Here is a 22,321-nt window from a genome sequence, read left to right on the forward strand (position 1 = left end):
GTGCCTTACCTGAATTCTTATAAAGTGCTATATGAAAAATGATTCCTTTAGAATGTAAACGTTTATTGAATAAATTATAGACTGGTAATATCAGTGGCATTCTAATTTGCTTAAGTGTGAATGCCTGATTACTGAAACTAAAGTGTGCAGTTCATTCCACGAGGGCCTGTACATTGGCTGGTTCTTACAGAATAATCAGTTGGAAAACTGATTTTTCTGGTTTAAAGGTACGATGTTTGTGTTCAGAAATCGTTACAAGACCATTGAAAAATCACTTCCTATCATTGAAAAAGGCTCACTGACATTGATTCACCCTCTGCCTGTGTTTAAATTCGGGTTTCAAAATATACAGTTGACGGCCCGGCACATAACTATACAATAATTCAAGCTCATTGGTTGAAAATTGGTTCTATTTGCCACAGCCAATGGTGTTTCAATGTCAGCGCATTTACAGAAAAGGGGGAGGGATAAACAGTGTTGTAGTTTGAAGCTGAAGTTGCTGCTATTCCTCTCTTGACCGTTAGAAATCCGAAATTACCTACTTTACCTTCAAATATTCTGAATAAACGTTGACAAACTGGCTTTGCTCCCGTTTCATGCCATGGTAAACCTTTTTCACAGATGACACGTGCACTTGTATGTTAAAAAGGAATGAACAGCAGCAATATTGTTGATTTTTCTTGCAATGCAATTTCAGTCTTAACGTTTGCCTAATTCTATTATTTGCATCATGGATCCCAGAGGCTCCAGGCAGCAACAGCTCCTAACTACAAAACATGAAAAGGCAGCAAAGGCCTTGCTCAAGGGCCTAACAGCTGTTCGGATGTTATTGTGGCTACAACGAGGCTTGACCCACCAACCTAGTCCCAGTCATGTACCTTAACCACTAGGCCACAGGCTGTACCTTAGTATTTGTGAAAGTAACTTAATATAGTATAATGGATACTAAATCCACATTATAATGATTCATGATAACCACTCTAGAAAAAGGGAATGTGAATTCGACAGGATAGCTAATACTTTGAAAGAATCCTGGAATGATACGTTATGAAATCCACTGTTGCCACTAGATAGGAGACTGATCCTGACCTCTTTTTAATTGATCCAATAAGCAATAAATAATTTCAATAAGGACCTACTTCTTGGGAACCCCTCAACTATTTTTATGTGTCACAGCTGCTAGTTTTCCAGGCACACAATTTTAAAAATAGTTTTGACTCTGCAGGGACACACACTTCAAAATGTTCAGTGGTTATCAGTTACCAATGACCTATGGTGCTTAATGTATGCTAAAAAGCCCTCCAATTGGTTATCAATATCAGTAAGCCAACATTGCTAGGTCTAAAAGCAAACTGCTATTTTTAATGAGGTATAAGCAAGAGATGTGTAAGGCTGCAATAAAAAGGCTGAATGGGATTGCGCGACTCGGCTACCATCTTGTATCTATACTGCTCTTTCAGACCTTGATATTATATTAAGCTCTCCACATATTCCTGAGGTGTAAAGTTTCTCAAAGATTTTCCGACAGGGCACTGAACCCAAGGGAGGACGACAGGCCTAAATTCCCTTTGAGTAGTGATGGATGAGTAAGTCAACCAGGGCCTGATGCTACATGTTTCTGAGATAGCTTTCACAGAGCACTCCATTGATTACTCCAACTGAATAAATCAACTTGGAGAAAAGCAGCAAATCCCTTTTTATACTGTGCACGTTCATTACTTTGATTAAATAACCTGGACCTGCACCACTAACTAAAAAACGATCCTTATGTACTTTGAGACAATTGTGGTCATTTAACAGGAAGGAGAATTGTGAAACTGTAGAAAGAAGATCATTGTGTTACCTTCTTTAAGGCCTTTATTCCCATTGATTTCTTCTCCAGTCCCAAATACAGTCTGCCCAGCTTCAGGTACATGGAGGCCACATTAAGGGAGTAGGCAGGGTAGTGCATGCTAAAGGAAAAAGTAGTCACATTATCTGCCTGATCATCTTTGTTCATACATACAAATGCTTCCACCGTAAAGGACCGTAATATCAATGCAAACAACCAACAGATATTTATGATCATTGTTTCTTACCAGTTTTTTCAAAAAAATTTAAAAGCTATTATTTAAAAATTCAAGATGTTCCCTGGAGTGAAAAAACTCAAAGTTTGACAGAAAGACATATATACAGTACTCTGAAGAAGTCTTAGGCACCCTACACTTTATTATATATATGTTTATTTCTTCCTGTGTGTTAGTATAAACTCATTTGAGATTTCCAAATATTCATTTTCCAAGATATTTAATTTTACACAGACATCTTTGTATGTTATTAAAAAGTTACATATTACTGTAAGCTATTTACTAGTTTTTACATAAAACCTTGATCAAGCTGAGTTCAGAAGCAAGGAGCCAACCAAAGTCTGCAGAAGAACTGTGGCAAGTTCTCCAACATGCTTGGAACAACCTCCCTGCTGATTGTCTTATAGGACAGCATTGGCTATCTCAGAGAAGTGATGCAGTTTTAATGCAGGGTGGTCACAAAAAATATTGATTTGATTCAGTTTTTAACTATTCTGCCAAATTACGAAAATGTAATGTAAAATGTATAGTACATTTATTTAGGACCTTTCATTGAATTCTTTTTGAAAGACCTTTGAATCTTGTTAGTTTCCATCCATCAATTTGCATTATTTAAATGTCTTTTCTCATGTGCATTTTCTATGCAATACAGATAAAACCTTTTTTATGGTGCATGCCTGTGTGCCACCTGCAAGCAACCTACAACATGGCACTTAAAACTATATATTGGGGAGGTCTTTTGCAACAATATATATTTTACCCGTATGTATGCGAGGGGTTGAAGGGGGGCCTAGGGCCAGGTCCTCGACATGTACAAACTATCAGTGTATTTGCAGTAGTAGAAAGCTGTGGGGTCACAGACAGACTTATAGGGTGTCAGGTTTTACCTGTAGGGTTTGATGATTTTTTCCCCATAGGACATGGCTCCGTCCCAGTCCTCCAGGTAAAGGCACACACCCATGGCCTGGTACATCATGTGCAGCATGTATACATTGGTGTCCTCGAAGATGCTGCCCATCCTGTCCAGGCTAAGCTCACACATCTCCAGCAGCTCACTAGGCGGTACTGTAGAGTCAAGGAAAGATCTTGGGCACCCACTGTATCCCTACTTAACATTTTGGTGACAACTAAATGTAAATTCCGAGGATAATACTTTTTGAATCCAACTGAATTTTTACAGACAAAATTTCCTAAATCCAACATTACCCCGGAAGACACAAGTACCTCTCCTACTGAAGGCACATCTTATTTTGGAACCAAAATAGTCCTAATTTACTTGATGAAATGGCAGTACAAAAATTAGTATTTCTCTTACGTATACTATGAATCTAAGAACAGGTGTTGGGCATCTCACAACTCAAAAGCCCAACACATTCCTAAAATTCTCTTGGGTAAGAATACTACGAAGGTAATACATTCACACCCCCCTAATACATGGTTGCTAAGGCGTTGCTAGGTGGTTGCTAGAGTGTTGCTAGGTGGTTTCTATGGTGTTGCTAGGTGGTTGCTAAGGTGTTTCTAGGTGGGTGCTAGGTATTTATAACAGCCACGGCATAAGATGAAGAGTCATTACATAATGCAAAGCAATTGGTTTCATGGCAGTATATGAAACACTTCATGTATGAAGTCAGTTATGAACTCTATGGGTGATCATCATCCCTTTCAGTCGCGACTGCCAATTTCACATAAATCAATGTTTTTGTAAAATTTCTGGGCAGTTTTTTCATCCTCATTTTGTAGAACAATACGTATTCTGAATGTCTTAATGCCAAATTCAGAGTATATTGTTATTATAGCATTTTGTTGAAGTATTATAACAAAAATACAGTTTTTAAGCTTTTAAAATGCAAGATGTCAAAGTGAAAGTAACAATGGAGTTGTACCAGCTAGCTTGCCACCATTCACTACTCATACACAACCAGCTGCGTTCCTGGCTACATGGTAATGCATTTGCTTTCATGGGTCTGTATGTCTTAATGTCAAGAGTACATGTTCAGAGTAAAAATATAGTTTAAAGGATTTATACAGAAGATGATAGTTATAGCCCCAGAGTTTCATTAGGCCAGTGTCGGTAGTCTCCCAGCCACACAAAGCGGTTTTTCTAAAAAACATGGGTTTGGTGGCCCTCAAAATTAAACGGGGCACTGTTCCTTTATATCGGGAGTAGGGAGTTAACTTTGGTATTTGTGTTTGGTATTGTATCTTACATTCTCATCTTTCGATTAGCTTCTAAAACTCAACATACGTTTTGGGGGTTGCAATCACACAAATAAAGTTGAATTTCGAATAATAGTGTGTTGCTTTGCAATCACAGTAAAAAGCAGTTAAGCAAGAATGTGTCCAGCGGCTGTGGGAATTAACTGAGGTACATTTAATTTAGGAAAAGCATTTTAATCATATGATTAAAGAAGAAATCCTATATGCCCCATGGCAGCAGTTATCCTTACAATATAATGTTTAAAAAGAAAATGTGAGTCAATATACACTCACTTAACACTTTATTATACCTACTTATTTATGAAATTATCTAATCAGTCAATCATGTGGCAGCAGTGCAATGAAATCATGCAGATACGGGTCAGGAGCTTCAGTTAAGATGGGGAAAGAAATGTGATCTAAGTGACTTTGACCGTGGAATGATTTTTGGTGCCAGAGAGGGTGGTTTGAGTATCTCAGAAACTGCTGATCTCCAGGGATTTTCAAGCACAACAGTCTCTAGAGTTTGCAGAGAATGGTGCAAAAAACAAAAAGTTCTGCGGGCAGAAGCACGCTGTTAATGAGTGAGGTCCGAGGAGAATGGCCAGACTGGACGTGACAGCAACGCAAATAACCACACATTACAACAGTGGTTTGCAGAAGAGCATCTCTGAACACACAACACGTCAAACCTCTTAAGTGGACAGGCCTACAGCAGCAGAAGACCAATAAGTTAAAAAAAATAAAATAATAATAATAATAATAAAAATACCTAATAAAGTGCTCACTGAATGCATATCGTACAGACCCTGCTTCAAAAACAGTCCTGCAGTCTACCATGTTCGCTTCATGTTAGATTAGTATTAGTATAAACAGTAATGCTTCAATCTGATGAATTTAATTTATCCTCCCAAATATGATAGGGTTTAGTATCGCTTAAAATAAAACAGCCTGCTCCTCTTGGGTTGGAGCCCAACAGTGACACAGCTGGTGTCTGGACTGGAGGGTGAGTCAGAGGCCTGTTCTTGTGTCCGTTTCCCCTGAGGTCTAACGGAGTCGGCGTAACAAGTTCTGACAGGGTCATTTTTGTGTTGCCTGGTTCCCGCAGGGGGAGAGACATTCACCGCGACCTGAGAGAGGTAACACTGTTGACCATTCCAGTTATTCTGGTTTCACTATTCTGCAGAATTGGCAGCAAGGCTTGAATGTGAATGTGGCCACACATAGTCAATTTGAGATTCCAAATTTGGGTAGGAATTGGATATACTCACCGCCACATTGGGAGCCAAATTTATATAAATAAATAGAACATTCAAATTTACGGAGAAATGCGTCCAAACTAATTGGAAGGAACTTCATCATGTAGCAAGACAATGGCAGGACATTAGGGAGAAAAAGTGGAAAAAGTGGTTTTAGACTGTTATTGTTATTTACGTTCATTTATTTAAATGCTCTCTGTTCCAATACTTTTGCTCACCTAAAAATTGGTCTGATACCAAAGTGCTATGTTCTAAGTAGTTTAACACACCTAGCTGTAAATACCAGGAAATAAAACCTGAAGCTCGTGTTCATCTTTTTATCTCAACCCCAAATGTATTCAGTGTATAGCAAAAACAAAGGAATTGGCCTTGGCCTTGCTGTTCTAATACTTTTTGAGGGGACTGTATACCGCACAGTATAATAGTCTATACACTTCTGAGCTGCTCTGTCCACTGAAACACAAATCAACATATAGCATTCAGGACAACAGTATTCATAACACATTAAATTAAAATTACATATGAATCACACATATTAATCTAAATGCTGTTCTTAACCCTGGTTCTACAGAGGCATGGGGAATGGGTCAAGATCCTCTGCTCTACCCATATTACAGTGGTTTCATGTTTCATTAAGCCCTTCTGCCTTGGGAAATTTGGTGGCAATGTTCTGACAGTAGGGGGTAGGAGATTGTCCTATTTCTGGAGTAGGCCTACGTTAGAGGAACAGTCCACAAACACCCCCAAAACCATCAAAAGATACAGTAAACTAGAAATATTCAGAACTTTGTTAGAATACTAGATTATGCACTCAACGAGCAGGTCATTGGTTGTTAGAATAAAGAACACCCTGTAACTTTTTCGTTTATATGCAGAGTGTGAGTTAAAGCAGTGATTACTATTCCAATGAATACATACATCAATTGATCATATTCAACTGCTGCTTCTAGATGTGATTGGCGCACAAAATGAGTGTGCTGCTAATATTCAATAGAATATTCAATTAAAATATAATATTAATTGAATTTATGTATATATTATATATAATACTGCTGTTAAACTCACTGTTTGCCCAGTGCCAGCCAGAAGCAGATGGGCTCCCCCTCTGAGCCCCGTTCTGCTCAAGGTTTCTACCTGTTAGTTAGGGAGTATTTCCTTGCTATTGTCCCCATAGGCTTGCTCTGAGGGGGTCTCAGGCCTGGGTTCTTTGTAAAGCTGTCCACATATAAGCCTATGTTTCCAAAAAACAATTTTAATTTCATGTGCTTACACTAACCTTATTGAGGTTGTGTAATTGTTTGCTAAGAAGAGGGTAGTATAGGAGGAGACTGGATAGTGCTATGTCAAATTCCTACTGCTTTAAGACAGTGATTTAAATGACGTATATTTGTCTATGGCTTTCACACATCATCAGTTCACCAAAAAATACTTTTTTCCCCCTAAATAAAGATAAATCCAACCCAGAACTAAGCAATCGTCCCTGTGGCGAGTCAACCCAAAATGCAAAGCGGGTGCCCCCTGGTGTTGAACTCTCACTAGTATTTTTTCCCAGCTGATGGCATTCTTGCCGAAGCAGAACGCCAAACGAAACACTGTACCATGAAACCACTGTAAATAGGCAGAAAACATTTAAAAGTATGTCTATCCATGCTCATAATGCTGAAGCTCCTCCTACACAATGTTTTGGCCCCCAAATGCACACTTTTCAATAATCCAGACCCGACAAGGATATTTTTGCTGTGCTTTGCTCTCCGGAAATCCTCGATGACATTCCTGGCATATCTCACCATACCCTGGATGGCCTCAGGCTCTGGGGGTGTGCCCAGCTTACAAACTTTCATTTTTTCCTTATCCTGTAGAGATGCAAAGAGAATGAGAATTTGACACCTATTAACAAAACCCTGCTCCTGTTCCAGCCAATGTGAAAGATATGACAGAATAAGTAGACAGCTCTGAGTGTTTGTGTTTTGCATTAGATATGCTCAAACAGAAAGACATATAGATACCAGTTGTTCTGTTCCAAAGCACACTAGATGCAGATGGAATACAGTAACCCAGTGAGTCCTCAGTTAATAGGGTTTATTAATGTTTTTTCTCAGTGTTACCTTGGCTTTGGTTGCGCACTCCCTGCAATCGCAGGTAAAAAAGTAGGAATCTCTCAATCTGTCATTCCTGTCCTCCGTTGGATAGAGTAGGTCGATGTAGCTGGTGAAAATCTGGAAGAGAAAGACATGAGTTCCAATTAAACAGGCAGTTTAAATATAAACTACACAAAGGAATATTAATTAAGGTCTAAACTCAGCACCAAGGAATAAACATCTATTAGCAGGGGAAAAGACAGCCTTCAGCTGTGGCAGGATGCCATTCAAGATTGAACAGATGTGTTTTTAATTAAAATATTCCACTAGAAAAATTCCAAATTATGTGCATTTTTAAACAGACACAAAACAGTACAAAGTATGTACAGCAGCCTGGCGCTTTTTTGATCAAAACAGCTGACCACATACTGTGTTTGTGGTCATGGATGAATCAACAGATGGGACATTATCTTTCACATTTTTTTATTTTTTTTCCTTCAAGGAAAATCCATCACAACAGACATGAAAGTTGTCCTTGCTGGTGCACTGTACCTTACTGACACAGAATTCTTGGTTGCACATGGCAAATTAATGTTGTCCACTGGTTCAACAGATGCACAGCATGGACCATTTTTTTATAATTTATAATTTAGTTCCACGCTTTTTTTTTTCTCCAAAAAATTACAATCTTCACTGCACATAGAATATAACATTTGGGACAAAGGTGTTTAATTAGTCAGGTGTGTTCAATCGCTTCCTTAGTGCAGGTATAAGATAGCAGGTATCAATATCTAGTCTTGATTCTAGGCTTTTGATTGACCTTTGCCTTTGAGAAATAAGATTTAAAAAGTCAGACACAGGCCAAACAATAGGCTTACAAAAATAACCTGTTACATGTCATGCAGTGTATTTCACCTCTTTCCGTTCAGATATAATCCTCAGAAAGATTTTACTGACATACTACCCTTCCGTTAAATAAGGCATCACAAAATGGCACTTCATAACAAAGCCTTATTCAATTCTAGACAGCTGATTTAAACAAAGAGATGGGACAGAGGCATTTGTGTCTTATGTTATGAACAAAAGGCATTAATGAGCCAGATTAATATAAAGAAGGTTGACAGCACAAGTTATTCAAATGCTTTCACGCAAGACATTAGAGCATAATTTTCCATGGGGGGGGGATACTGAAATCTGTCACACTCTAAGCAGTCTGCTAATGTCTATGAGTTGGTTCATTCTTTAATGACCATTGAATTATATTTATACATCTGATCAGACCCAACCAAATGTGTTTAAGTCAGATTTGATCATTTCCAAAAGCAAATATTTTAAGCCCAAACATTTAGGAAAAGGCATGGAAAGCGAGTATTCCATTCACAGTGTTGGAGTAATTAAAATGTTCAAAGTCCAAACGCTGAATGGAGTCGGCTCTGGACTTTCTAGTGTTAATTGTGGCCTCTTATGTTGAAGTGATTGCCTGTTAGCTGTAGCACCAACAATGAGAGGCCTTCTGTCTCTGTGTCTGTGGCCTTTGCCCACTCCCTGACCCCTGCTCACCTCCTCCCCTGGGCAGATCTCTTGGACAGCTCGCACCTCAGCGATAATCCCCTTGTATGTGACGATGACGTTTGGACAACAGCTGTGGTTCATTAGTGCAACACTTTAAAGGGGAGAGAGAGAGACAGAGAGACAGAGAGACAGAGAGACAGAGAGACAGATAGACAGATAGACAGATAGACAGATAGACAGATAGACAGATAGACAGATAGACAGATAGACAGATAGACAGATAGACAAAGATGAACAGATGAAGAGAGCAAAATAAATGGAAATAATTTACAGAGAAAGAGATCATAGCAGGACATGGGTTCAGCCATGATGCATGCATAGAAAGGTTGTAATTGTAAACATCCTTTTCTAAACAGCTATGCAAAAACAGATGCATCCATGCAAGTTCCTGGCCTCACTGTCAAAGACAGTGGAAGAATGAGGTTCGCCAGTATCACATTTTATCCAGACTTACAATTAGGTACCGTTTTCACTTTGGGGATAAGGATTCTGCTCAGTTGTTAAATTCAGGTAAATTTTATATTCCACACATCAATATTATACACATTAGCACGGATTATACTCATTTGTCTTTATGACTTGAATGTGGTAAAGATCATCAGTAAGTTAGCATTTGTCATCACATGATTACACAAGAGTATAAATAGATTAGAGGGAAGTGGCTTGGATGAAATATGATTCTTACTCTGGAAACACCGCTGAGCCCAAATGGGAGAGTTCCTCATCCTCAATGGTGAACCCGTTGCAGTTTACCTGAGGAACACAAAGCCAAAGTCCATCATGACATGAAATACCGAAGACATTTTATATTTGCAAAGACAAGGTAAATAAATAACAGTATGTGAATGCCAGGACACACTCACTGTGTGGGGGTGCGTGTGCGTGAGCATGTGTGTGTGTGCGAGTATGATTATGTTTGTGTACGGATTCAAGGAGGGAACTTTTGTCATATTAACCCTTTCAGTCCCAAGAGTGCCATATGGTACATTAGTCACTTAATATTGGGCTTTGGACTGAAAGGGTTAAGGACTATATGGAATGTGATTATGTACCTTGCGCGTGTCAAGCTATGTCTTGTGTTTCCAACAGCTCACCACTGTGCTCCCTAGGATAAGTAGAGACATGCGCCGCTGCTGCTTATACTCTCTGGATAATGCATATGTGTGTCCCTACTGCTTATACTCTCTGGATAATGCACGTGTGTGTGTCCCTACTGCTTATTCTCTCTGGATAATGCACGTGTGTGTGTCCCTACTGCTTATTCTCTCTGGATAATGCACGTGTGTGTGTCCCTACTGCTTATTCTCTCTGGATAATGCACATGTGTGTGTCCTTACTGCTTATACTCTCTGGATAATGCATGTGTGTGTGTCCCTAATGCTTATACTCTCTGGATAATGCACATGTGTGTGTCCCTACTGCTTATACTCTCTGGATAATGCACATGTGTGTGTCCCTATTGCTTATACTCTCTGTATAATGTACATGTGTGTGTCCCTACTGCTTATACTCTCTGGATAATGCACATGTGTGTCCCTACTGCTTATACTCTCTGGATAATGCATGTGTGTGTGTCCCTAATGCTTATACTCTCTGGATAATGCACATGTGTGTGTCCCTACTGCTTATACTCTCTGGATAATGCACATGTGTGTGTCCCTACTGCTTATACTCTCTGGATAATGCATGTGTGTGTGTCCCTAATGCTTATACTCTCTGGATAATGCACATGTGTGTGTCCCTACTGCTTATACTCTCTGGATAATGCACATGTGTGTGTCCCTACTGCTTATACTCTCTGTATAATGTACATGTGTGTGTCCCTACTGCTTATACTCTCTGGATAATGCACATGTGTGTCCCTACTGCTTATACTCTCTGGATAATGCACATGTGTGTGTCCCTAATGCCTATACTCTCCGGATACTGCCAATGCTGTTTTTAGGCAACCAGCTGGTTGGACTAATGAACCAATCAACTGGTGTCCTGTCTATCCTGTGCCTATTGTAACTGGGCAGGTCCATCAAGGATTGTGGCCAAAAAGGCTAGCAGGACTGGCCAAAAAATGGCCGAAATGTTTCTAAACATCGACACATTTTTTGTAGAAAGAGCAGTAAATGGTAAAACACTAAATCAAATCAATATTTGTTATGAGCACCCTACACTCTTAAAACTGCATAAAAGGTTAACTGTCCTGCAATTGGAAGTGAATGTCTGGAAATTTGGTCTTTTCTACTGACACACTAATGTAGAAAACAAAATAAATAAACATCAAAGACCACATTATATTAAAAAGAATCTAGGGTGCGTAAGTCTTTTGCACAGTACGGTATGTGAATGCGCTTACATGGCACAACATCACAAAAAGCACTCCTATGTAGATTGTAAATAAATATGTGTTAAGCTAATCAATACTAACCTTGTATAGTAGTGTAGCCTACTTTTATTTTAATTAAGGTCACAGGGGTAACAGATTCAGTGATTTTTGCAAAAAGATTTAGAAGTGCCCTGACTGTTCCCAATTGTCACCACTGCCATGTTTTATATTATATTAAACATCATGTGACATGATCACGACATGATCATAACATGATCCAAACCTTCTACCAGCTCTAACTCAATCTGATTCCCGGTGAGAAAACAATTACTTGGTTAATGCATCCTCAAATGATCCCAATTTCACAGTCAGACTCTGCCCCCTACTTAATGACATAATGCCAATTGAATCTTACTCAAATATAACCACAATATGATTCATTTGGCACCCTATGTATTTTTACATATGTTTCAATAATCCAGAAAACACTCACGCTTCTCAACAAAACACGGTCCTTTGCCTGTTACATTTTGAAGCATCTTGCCTGAACTGCTTTCCCACACACTTGTGAGTCACAGGTTTACGGTAGATGATTCTGAAGCATGTTTATTTTCTGGAAGGCAGCAATGACTTATGCTGTACAAGTAAGTAGGCCTGCCCATTCTGTGGTCTAAATAGCCAATACTGGGTAAAAACAATACATTTCTAGGGTTAAAATAAATAATGTGTTAGTGTAGTACTTTAAGTTCAGTCTGCAGAACAAGCCATAGGTGGAACTAGCATTCCTTTAAACAGAGCTGTCAATGCATGGAACAGCTTGCCAGGTCATGTAGAAACAAAGTCCATTTTTGTCATTATGTGTTGTATAATTGTATTATTTTGTGGTTCTTTGTTGACACAGCATCAAGGCCAACTTTGTGGAAACCGCAGAATTGGAATGCCACCCATGGGTGTGGGAGTTAGCTTACCTGAGCCAGGAGTACTGTGAGGGCGGCGTGATCAGGAAAATCCAGGTGTTTGGAATAGAAGTAATGGAGAGCCGCTATGTCTGTCTGGTTCATCTCTCTCTTCTCGTTATCCAGTTCCTTTAGATCTGCACAGCAAGGGGACAGGTATCATGAGTCATACTGAACTGTTTCTTGTCCTCATGACAATCTAAAGCTTCTAACAGAAAAAGATGTGCAAACAATGTCCCGACTCCAGTATTGGACCGTGCATTACAGACGCAGGCCTTCAGTGAACGTCTCCTGCAAAACCACCTAAAAATCTCACAACCATATCACCATATTACACTGCCTATAGCTGCGTACAACTACTTCAAGTCATCAATCGTAAACCCCCAAACCAACCACGCAAAAGATCGGCACCATGTGTCCAAAACAAACAATAGCTTATAGCATCATGCTTTTTTCAACAAAAAGGAAAAAAATATGATAGTGCGGTTTATTTAAATTCAAAATCCTAATCCCAGTGTAGCCACAATAAGATCTGCACAGCCGTTGGGCCTTTGAGCAATGCCCTTAACCTTGCATTGCTCCAGGGGAGGATTGTCTCCTGCTTAGTCTAATCAACTGTACATTGCTCTGGATAAGAGCGTATGCCAAATGCCAATAATGAAACATGGTCATACAGAAGATGCTTGGTTTTTTCCACAGCCACTCCTTTTTAACAATTAAAGGCATACTATACAGGATTTTCACCTTGAAAATATTATAAAACAAACATGCTCAGTCATTACTATGATACACCAGCGTATGTGTTCATTTCTGCCCAATACCTTGCTTGTATACATGCATTTGTTATTCTAAAGACCTCAAGCCTCTTCTGGGCGTGGCCTTTTTTATTTCTGTGCAGTATCTGAAAAGCATGTGTCCTATACACTGAACTCACATGCTCAAGGATTGGCTACTACAATGGTGAGCTGGGTTTGCGAGAGATTAGCCTTGGTGGCTAACTATTAAAATGGTGTTCCAGCTTTTTGTAAATTAGATGGCTGCCATGTTATTAGTATGCTAACTAAATTCAGTTTTGTACATCAGCTGGCTGGCCATTATAGCTGGTTCTCACAGGACAGTACGAACGTTACTGCACATATTTTCAGGAGATTCGTATTTCCTCTCCTTGGAAGGGAGCTCATGTATGAATTCAAAAGACTGCCGGGCTTTCAGAAGAAAAAAAAAAAAGTGACAATGAATTGATGCATTTGTGAGTATGTGTGTTTATGTTACAGAATTGGGCAGGCAGGCTAGAGAGCAGAATGAAATCCACTGGTGTTAGCGCTAGCATCAGTGGCTAGCGTCACCAATGTTTAGCTAAAGTTAGCTAATTAAATACAAACACAAGTGACGTCAGTCCAATAGCTTGCTAAATGGCCTGTATGGAAATTGACTATTAAATTAATCCTATCAGACTGCGGTTTCTCAGCTCATTGCTATCATGAGAGGCGTGGTTGAGAATGGGGTGCATTTTGTGTACAAACAGGAGCGAGAAGTCTGCCTTTGACACACCTGCAAATCTTAAGCCTTCACTGAAGGACTTGAAAGCATTTGACATTTTGCCACTGCCTGACTACGAGGGCCATTAATGGTCTCACAGACCTTATAAAAACCTGGAAACCCCCTCATCCCTCAGTTTATAATAATTTCCTCTCTACCACAGCAGTGCGGTCTTGTTCTGGCACAGAATTGCTGCTGTGCATCACCCAGATGGGTGAGTTTCTCCCTTAAATATGAGTGATGGAAAAAACTACATGACCTTCTCCACAATAAGCATATCTCTCTCAAAAATGAGGGGATGGTCATCTGGTAATTTCCCCAGAACCATCCTGAATCTGGGTCACTTCTGTTATGGGAGCCCTGGCTGCTTTTGAGTTTTCAGTGTTTTGTTTTCTTTTTGCAAATAACTGACCATTGAAAACTTCTCATCGACTGACGGTTTAGTCGACTGTTAGGGCAGCCCTACATAGAAGTGAAACAGGCCACAGCAAAGCAAGAAAAGCATGAATCTCGATGCTGAGGCATACAGATGGTAGGGTAAGAATTTGGCGTCAACCGCATGAATCCATGGACCCAACCTGCCTTGTTTCAGTGTTATTTCAGTTGCTTCTGCGCTCACATACTGACTGACGGGGAACAGGTCTTCATTCTCTCTGCTGAAAGACATGAGGGACATCAGACAGGCCACTAAAGTCTCTTTTGCTGTGGGAAGGCAGCTGAGCTGTCAAAACCACTGCGGGGTGTGAAGTGTGAATAAGCTTAACAACTTCTAAATACATGCATTTCGGGTGAATGCAAAAGGACTGATCTGACAGTACAAGAGCTTGATGAGGATTATTGAGGGAGAGAAAGGTCAAATGTAATGCGAAATACCAAATAAGAAAGGTAAAACTTTGACTAAAATGTTACAGGTAATGGTAACCCCACCTGTTCGTACAGGCCTTTGCTTTTGAGTTTTTTTGTTTTTTTTGACTGGCTTCTCAGCAAAGCCACTACTCCAAGAATAGCAGTCGCTTCAGCTGAAGATTCATCGCTGCAAGTTTCTCCTGTCTTGTCCAACCTGTCCTATAATGGCACAGCTAGTCAGGCACTCAGAGCCCAATGATACAGTGAAACTACCACTAAATCAGTTGTTTAAAAAAAAAAAAAAAACTAACCACTGATTGGCTTGGAAGCTTCTGGGTGGTTCTGGATTTTGTACTTTAACTTATCCCAGCAGAATGCAGCTTTGGCTTACATTTGGTCCCCTAAAATGGGGGGAATATGTATAAGAAGGCATGTAATTCCTAGATGGATCACCCGAATTGGATGCAAATTCCCTCAAATACATGTTTTATTTCAATTTGCTGGAGTACCACATTGTACTACTGTCCAAATACTTAGGGACTGCACTGCATATACAATAGCTACTACTACGGTATGTACCAATATAACTACTGGAATATAACCATTGCTTTAAAAGGCAATAAAAAACCTACAGTTATTCTCAAACTGTTTGCTACTTTGGGATTCATGTCACTTTTGTAGACTGTCAACTGTTTCAATAGCTTGTAGCCTAATCATTCAGAACACGGCAAAAAAATATGATTTGTTATATAACATGAATTTAAGTTATGTTGGAGGTGTATTTTTGTTTGGATCATAATTATTGTTTGAATTGATTGCAGTGTAATCAAAATAAAATATCTGAGTTTATCCAATTTCTGAGCATATTTCTGTTTCCAACTTCAGTGGCTGTACGGAACCACGGGTTCCTTAAAACAGTTGTCCAAAAATATCATAATGAAGATGGTTCATTTCCACGTCCAAGAAGGAGGTTACAAAAACTCTCTCAATTTTTAAACCTACCCATTTCCACTGTCAGAAACATTACTAGAAAATGGATGATCAATGGAAGCCAAGTCAAGGTCTGGATGACCAAGAAAGATTTCAGATAGAATAACCCGAGACCGGGTGAGAAGTGCTCAGAAGAACCCACACATCACAGCATAAGAACTGCAAAAAAAAAAAAAGTAGTAGAAACACAGGTCTAACTGTTCACAGGACAAAAACAGAACATACTTTTTGGCCACCATCAGGTACGTTTGGAGATAAAAAAGGGTAAAGCCTTTGTAGAGAAGAACACCTTGCCAACTGTGAAGCATGGAGGTAGATCCATATGCTTTGGGGATGGGTGGCAGCTGGGGGCACAGGAGATATTGTGCGAGTGGAAGGAAGAATGGATTCCACCAAATATTAAGAAATTCCAGAGGCTAATGTTCAAAGGTCAGTTAAAGAGAGGTTGGTGATGAAGTACCTCCAGGAAAGACAGATGAAGGTTTTGGAATGGCCACCACAGACCCCAGACTGTGAAGAGATCTCAAACATGCAGTACATGGAAGGAGGCCGAAGACTATTTCTGAGCCAAGGGTGTTCTGCCAGGAAGAATGAGGAAAAATTCCAAAGCAAGAATTGAAAGACTCTTAGCTGGCTACAGGAAGCATTTACAGGCTGTTATAGTTGCAAAGTAAAAAAATTTAAATAAAAAGTATCTTGCTTAAAAATGTGAAGAAATGTGTCATGTTTAATATTGTAGTATTTATAGATCAGGTTTGCTTCTGTTCACTTAGATATTAATTGTAAAAAGCTTTTTGACCAGGGGTGCCCACATTTTTGCACACTCCTGTAATGCAACTGAACTGACACTTTTGGTTTCAAAGATTCTTTTCTTAAGCAAAAATGATTCTTCCTCAAATAATACCAACTAATCAATACAATATTCAGCCCTCACATTGGCATTTCCTGATTTTGATGAACAAAAATGAGAGTTCATCCATTGTATAAACCCATTTAATTTGTAAAATAAAATGGAAGGTCGACAGTAAAGCTCATTCAGTGCACTTCTGCTGCATGAAGCCCAGAGATAATAACAGATGACCAACTGTGGATTCTTTCTAATACTACTGAAAAATTATGATTTTGATATTCTCCTTCCTGGACTATTGCAATTCCTTTCATGCCAGTCTCCCTGCATGCACAATTACATGTACATCCCTGCAGCAAATACAGAACACAGTCGCATGCCTTATTTACAATCTGTTCAGCAGTGCTCATGGTATGCCTAATCTCACTTCCCAAATACAGTACCAGTTACAGACTGCACATTTAAATGGCCCTATGATCCTACAGGGCAGTGAATGGAACAGCTCCAACATAGCTTCAATCTACCTTCAATCCCTACACTGCCAGATATTTCCATTTTGCAACCTCAAGGTGACTCTCTCTCCCCTCCCTGTGTGGTTTCTTTTTCGAGTCACGATGCCTGTCTGTACTGACCCAAAATAATTCCAAATTAGTCAGGACAGCAATCATGGATCTCTTCTGAAGCAGACTGAAGACCCACCTCTTCAGGCAGCATCTTGATTAAACTATCACACCTTACATACGTACCAATTGTAGTTATGCTGCTTTTGAGGTTTTAGGTTACATTTCTGTTTCAAGTTTCTTAGAACCTATGGATGCCGGCCACCAGATGATAAAATTGATGTTGATTCTGTTCCATGTTGACATGACTGCATCAGGGAATTTCTGCAGGCTCATCAGCTGCACGTTCCTGCTGCGAATCTCCCGTTCTACCACATCCCGAAGCTGTTCCATTGGATTCAGGTCTGGTCACTGGGAAGGCCACTGAAGAACACTGAACTCATTGCCATGTTCATGAAACCAGTTTGAGATGACTTCTGCGTTGTGGCATGGTGCATTATCATGCTGGAAGTAGCCATTAGAAGATGGGTACATTGTGGTCATGAAGGAATGCACATGGTAAGCACCAATACTCAAATAGGCTGAGGATTTCAAGCGATGATTGATTGGTATTAATGGGCACAAAGTGTGCCAAGAAAACATTCCCCACACCATTACACCACCACCACCAGCCTGGAATGTTGACACAAGGCAGGTTGGGTCCATGGATTCATGTGGTTGACGCCAAATTCTTACCCTACCATCTGTATGCCTCAGCATCGAGATTCATGCTTTTCTTGCTTTGCTGTGGCCCGTTTCACTTCTATGTAGGGCTGCCCTAACAGTCGACTAAACCATTAGTCGATGAGAAGAGTCTTATTTCCACTAAGTTTTCAATGGTCAGTTATTTGCAAAAAGAAAACGAAAAAAGTAGCACAATGTTAACAATGTTACTTATAAGATTATTTCTCAGCCCTGGAACTCAAGCCATTTTCTGATGCCCCAAAAAATACATATTTACACATTTCATAAACGTGCAACGACTAAGTCAACTAATGGCTTGAACTAACAACTACTACTACTACTACTAACAAATCTTTGGTCGAGGGCAGCCCTACTTCTATGAAAACAAAGCCTATTGCATACAACATTAACAACCCAATGAAATCAATCAATTAGATCTCGTCACAAAATACAATTGGTTAGATCTTGAGAACAACAAACTGACCTACTAGTCTGAGAACAGAACTTAAGTTTGCAACAGATGTACCAGATTCATGCCAGCAAATATAAATCAACATAAATCAGTCTGCAGAAATTTTAAGCCAATTCCCTGCATCTTACTTTATGTATGAATCATTAGATTAAATCGTCCCCACCACTGTAGACCTGCCTTCACAGATCTAACTTTATGCAATGAGTTGAAAAACTCTGAGTTGCACTGCTTGGGTCGGGTAGAGAGGCATAGTCTAAACTTGGCAGGGAAGGCTAGTACCTCTCCATCTCTCCAAAAACCATACAGCTGACTTGGAATTGGTCATACTTACGAGCCTCAAACTCCCTCACCAACAGCAGCTTCTCCGATGCACTCCTCTCCGTCTGCATTTTCTGCAAAATCGCAAAGGGATTGTTCATCAAAGATATTGTGAAACACTTTCCACCCACAAAATCTAACTTGCCATAACACAAAATTACTAGATAAGAATGTTATTCAAAGAATGTGACACAGATTCATGTCATAATAAGCTTAATAAGTAGCCTAATGCAATATAATGACAATGCATTCATCAAATATTTTCCAACCTATTTGCACCATATATTGTATATTTCATTTAATTTGATGTTCTCTAAATATAATGAAATTCTCAAACATTCCCAATTCAGTTTTTAAGATAATACTGCTATTTTAGCAACGATTGGATCCATATGCTTAGTATGTCCTGAATCCTCTCAGTTGGAAGTGGGCAGACTGCCAAGTGTGATCGCAGGGAGTTCCTATTTTGGGTAGGAGCTGCTTGGAAGGAGTCTGTTCACGCTCTCCCAAGCGTTTTCGTGTTGGAATCGTCTGAGTGTTATACATCATATACAGAAAATAACCGTTTATCTGGCAATCGAACAAGCTTCTTTTTTCTTTTTTTTCTCAGCGTCAACCATTTAAAGAGGTTCAAAAGAATTGAATGGAAATAAACACACTCTGGTTGTGTGGTATAAGGGATTAGGGTTACAGGGTGAGGATATTTTGTATTAGAATGGCGTTATAATGGCAATGATCGGCCTATTTCTTGTATATGTGACTGTGCAAAAACATAACAGAATTTATCAGAAATCCGTGCTGAATGTACAATCTACTGCCATATACACATATCATAAAGAAAATGTCAACACGTCGCAGGTGACAGCATAGGGCCATCACACTAAAGTTATAAACTTCACTCAACTTGGCTCTAAATCTTAACCCAGTGGTACAGATAATATTACAGTCTGCATCCCAGAGAGAGGCCTTTGCCCTTTCTGGGCTATGAAGGGCTTCAGTGCATATGAGGTTTACCTATGCATGATAATTTACACCTGTCATCCTCAAAACATCAGTAATGAGTTAAAACAAAGGTCAGAACCACCTTCAGGACCACATGCAGAAGTGGATCACTGGTAACTTTTTTAGCCCTCTACATGCTTATAAAAGACAAGGAACAAATCGTTGTCAAGAATCTCAGAATAAACTGCATCTGAGTGCTGGAGCATATCCCAGCATGCAGTGGGCTAGAAACAGGAATCGCAGGTCGCCAGTCTCCAATTAGCCTACTGCATGGCTTTGGACTGAACAAGCAGGAGCTGAAGAGGGCTGAAGTTAAGGCCTGGCACAGCATCACCAGACAACATACCCAGCATCTGGGTCTAGGGTCACAGAATTCATGCAGTCATTGATTACAGAGTCATTTTACTATGTATAAAAAGGGCTGTATTTCCTATGTAAGAACCCTCAAATTAAAGCTGAAAGTCTGCACTTTAACCACATAGTGATTAAATTTAATTTCAACTGCTTGTTTGCTGAAGTACAGAGTGAAAAAAAAAAAAAAACTAATAAAAAAATAGCCCACAATGCTTTTCCTCGAGTAGCTATCAAACCAGATCCACTTGGTGGCTACTGGTCAAAATACCCAAATAACTTTCTGGGCCACCTAATCCATTTAGATTTAGATTCACTTCATGAATTACAATCTGTTTTACAGAACTCTTTGCAGGGAGAGAGCCATTGATTTCTTCAGACTAGGCCTCCATTGAAAATATGCTGTATTAGTTTCATTCAAACACTTTTTACCCTGTACTGTCATGCTCCATTACGGTTGTTGTCCTTGCTGGGTCTCCCTTGTATAAAATAAATCTCAATGGGAGTTAAATAAAGGATGAATAAACATTATGGAGCATATAGAACAAGTGCGTGTTTGTCCATGTCTATCCAGGACTGTGAAACAGTATTTACCCCCTTTCAGATTTACTCTATTATAGCATATTTATCACTGTATAAAGGTAGGGTGAAGTCAGTTAATTTGGGACTCGTAGCGGAAGCGAAACAAGCAGGCATTCTGTTACACCAGAAGCCAGCTGTATTCCACCACTGTATTCTTGAGGACAGTGAGGAAACTAGCAAACCCTTAGATAAGTATTAATACATTTTTTGTTAATATCACACTTAGCTATTTAAAGTCTTTACTAGTTTAAAGCAGGCTACTTTACTGGGGGGGTTTATTGTATTATTATTTTTTTTTTCCATGTTCTTCCAAAATGACATATCATCAGATTAGCCTTATTGACACATTTCAGCTTTGGCTTTAGGTTTCCAGGCCATCTGACCACCTCTATTCACTCTGTGATAATGGATAAAAAAATACAGTAGCTATATAAACGGCAATGTCTATACTGGCAAATAGACTACATATTTTGTTTTAGTGTAGCTTTCCATGAGAAAAAAGACAAAGCATCCAAATTACTTAAATGGGCTACATCATGAAATATCTGCAACAATAGGGAGCAACTTCACCCCAAGCTGTTTCTGTTTTAAGGTGGGCTGGAAGTCAGTGGTGCTTTCCTACCTCGAGAATTAACTTTCTATATTCCATCTTTCTCAGGACTCTCACACAACACGTTTACTTTGTGTTGTGACTGGGGATTGGTTTTCGTGCAACCAAGAGAATGATACCTTCCCTTTATTGGGGCTATGCATTTCGATTGGGTCGGAGTGCAAATCGTAATTTAAGTAAAATTGGATTAGTCGCCCAGCCCTGGTACATACATGAAGGAAGGTCATTTTGTTGCCCTCACCTGCTTAGCAATGATCCGGGCGGTCAGCCTGACTGTTTCAGATGGGCTCCAGTTGTCTCCATAGGCACACATGGCTGAGCATTCCAGCTTATGCATGGACCAGTCTCCTTTCTGAGGAAAGATGCACAGGGCACACACAAACCGTTTCACTCTGGTACAAACACACACAACAAGATGGGTCAGAGGCCATGCAGAGACAGTAGACATATTGCAGCAAGCTTTTGTTGTGTGAGCTAGTCAGGATTTCATTCATTTGGAGGAGGAGCTGCAATGTACGCATGAATGACCAAAGCAGCGGTCTCACTGAGGCCATTATGGTATAAACCCCATGGTAATAATCGCATGGATCTGGGGGATCCCTGGTGTCCTGGAAAAATCTCTAACCAAAAACAAAATCCTTACTCAGAATTTCCCTTTGTGTCCACCTGAATTGTGTGGTGCAAAATGGCTGCTGTGATATTGGTGGTCTAGTTTTCCCCCTTTACTTTAACATGCTTTAAGATCATAGAAAGCACTATATAAATGTAATCCAATATTATTTTTTATTAAAATATCACTATCATTGTCAATATTATAATTGTACCAGAAATGTACCACCAATACAGATGCACATTACATACAAACTATCAGATGTGAGAAAAGTACATTTCTTTTTCTTTTTTTATTCAGTGACTGAATGCAAAGCTGTGTGCTCTCTTGCCCAATGCATTGCCTCTTTTCACTCCACAGACCACTAGCTGAGCTGTGCAATCAGAGAAATCTGCCTTGGTAAATCCTGCCAACTATTCCTGCCACG

General features: G+C 39.6%; 1 protein-coding gene across 1 annotated transcript in view; it reads right to left on the reverse strand.

The window, feature by feature from the left end:
* The window catches only part of LOC133128730 (N-lysine methyltransferase SMYD2-A-like), a 33,070-nt gene that overhangs the window by 1,495 nt on the left and 9,254 nt on the right, over positions 1-22,321 (reverse strand). Inside the window, exons 3-11 of the mRNA XM_061242457.1 lie at positions 21,526-21,636; positions 18,753-18,813; positions 12,457-12,581; positions 9,857-9,924; positions 9,160-9,262; positions 7,627-7,737; positions 7,254-7,374; positions 2,954-3,128; positions 1,844-1,952 (exon numbers count right to left, since the gene is read on the reverse strand). Of these exons, the coding sequence (XP_061098441.1) occupies positions 1,844-1,952; positions 2,954-3,128; positions 7,254-7,374; positions 7,627-7,737; positions 9,160-9,262; positions 9,857-9,924; positions 12,457-12,581; positions 18,753-18,813; positions 21,526-21,636 (984 nt within the window). The remainder of the gene's footprint in view (positions 1-1,843; positions 1,953-2,953; positions 3,129-7,253; positions 7,375-7,626; positions 7,738-9,159; positions 9,263-9,856; positions 9,925-12,456; positions 12,582-18,752; positions 18,814-21,525; positions 21,637-22,321) is intronic.

The sequence above is a fragment of the Conger conger genome, chromosome 5, assembly GCF_963514075.1.
Source record: "Conger conger chromosome 5, fConCon1.1, whole genome shotgun sequence".
Lineage (NCBI taxonomy): Eukaryota > Metazoa > Chordata > Actinopteri > Anguilliformes > Congridae > Conger > Conger conger.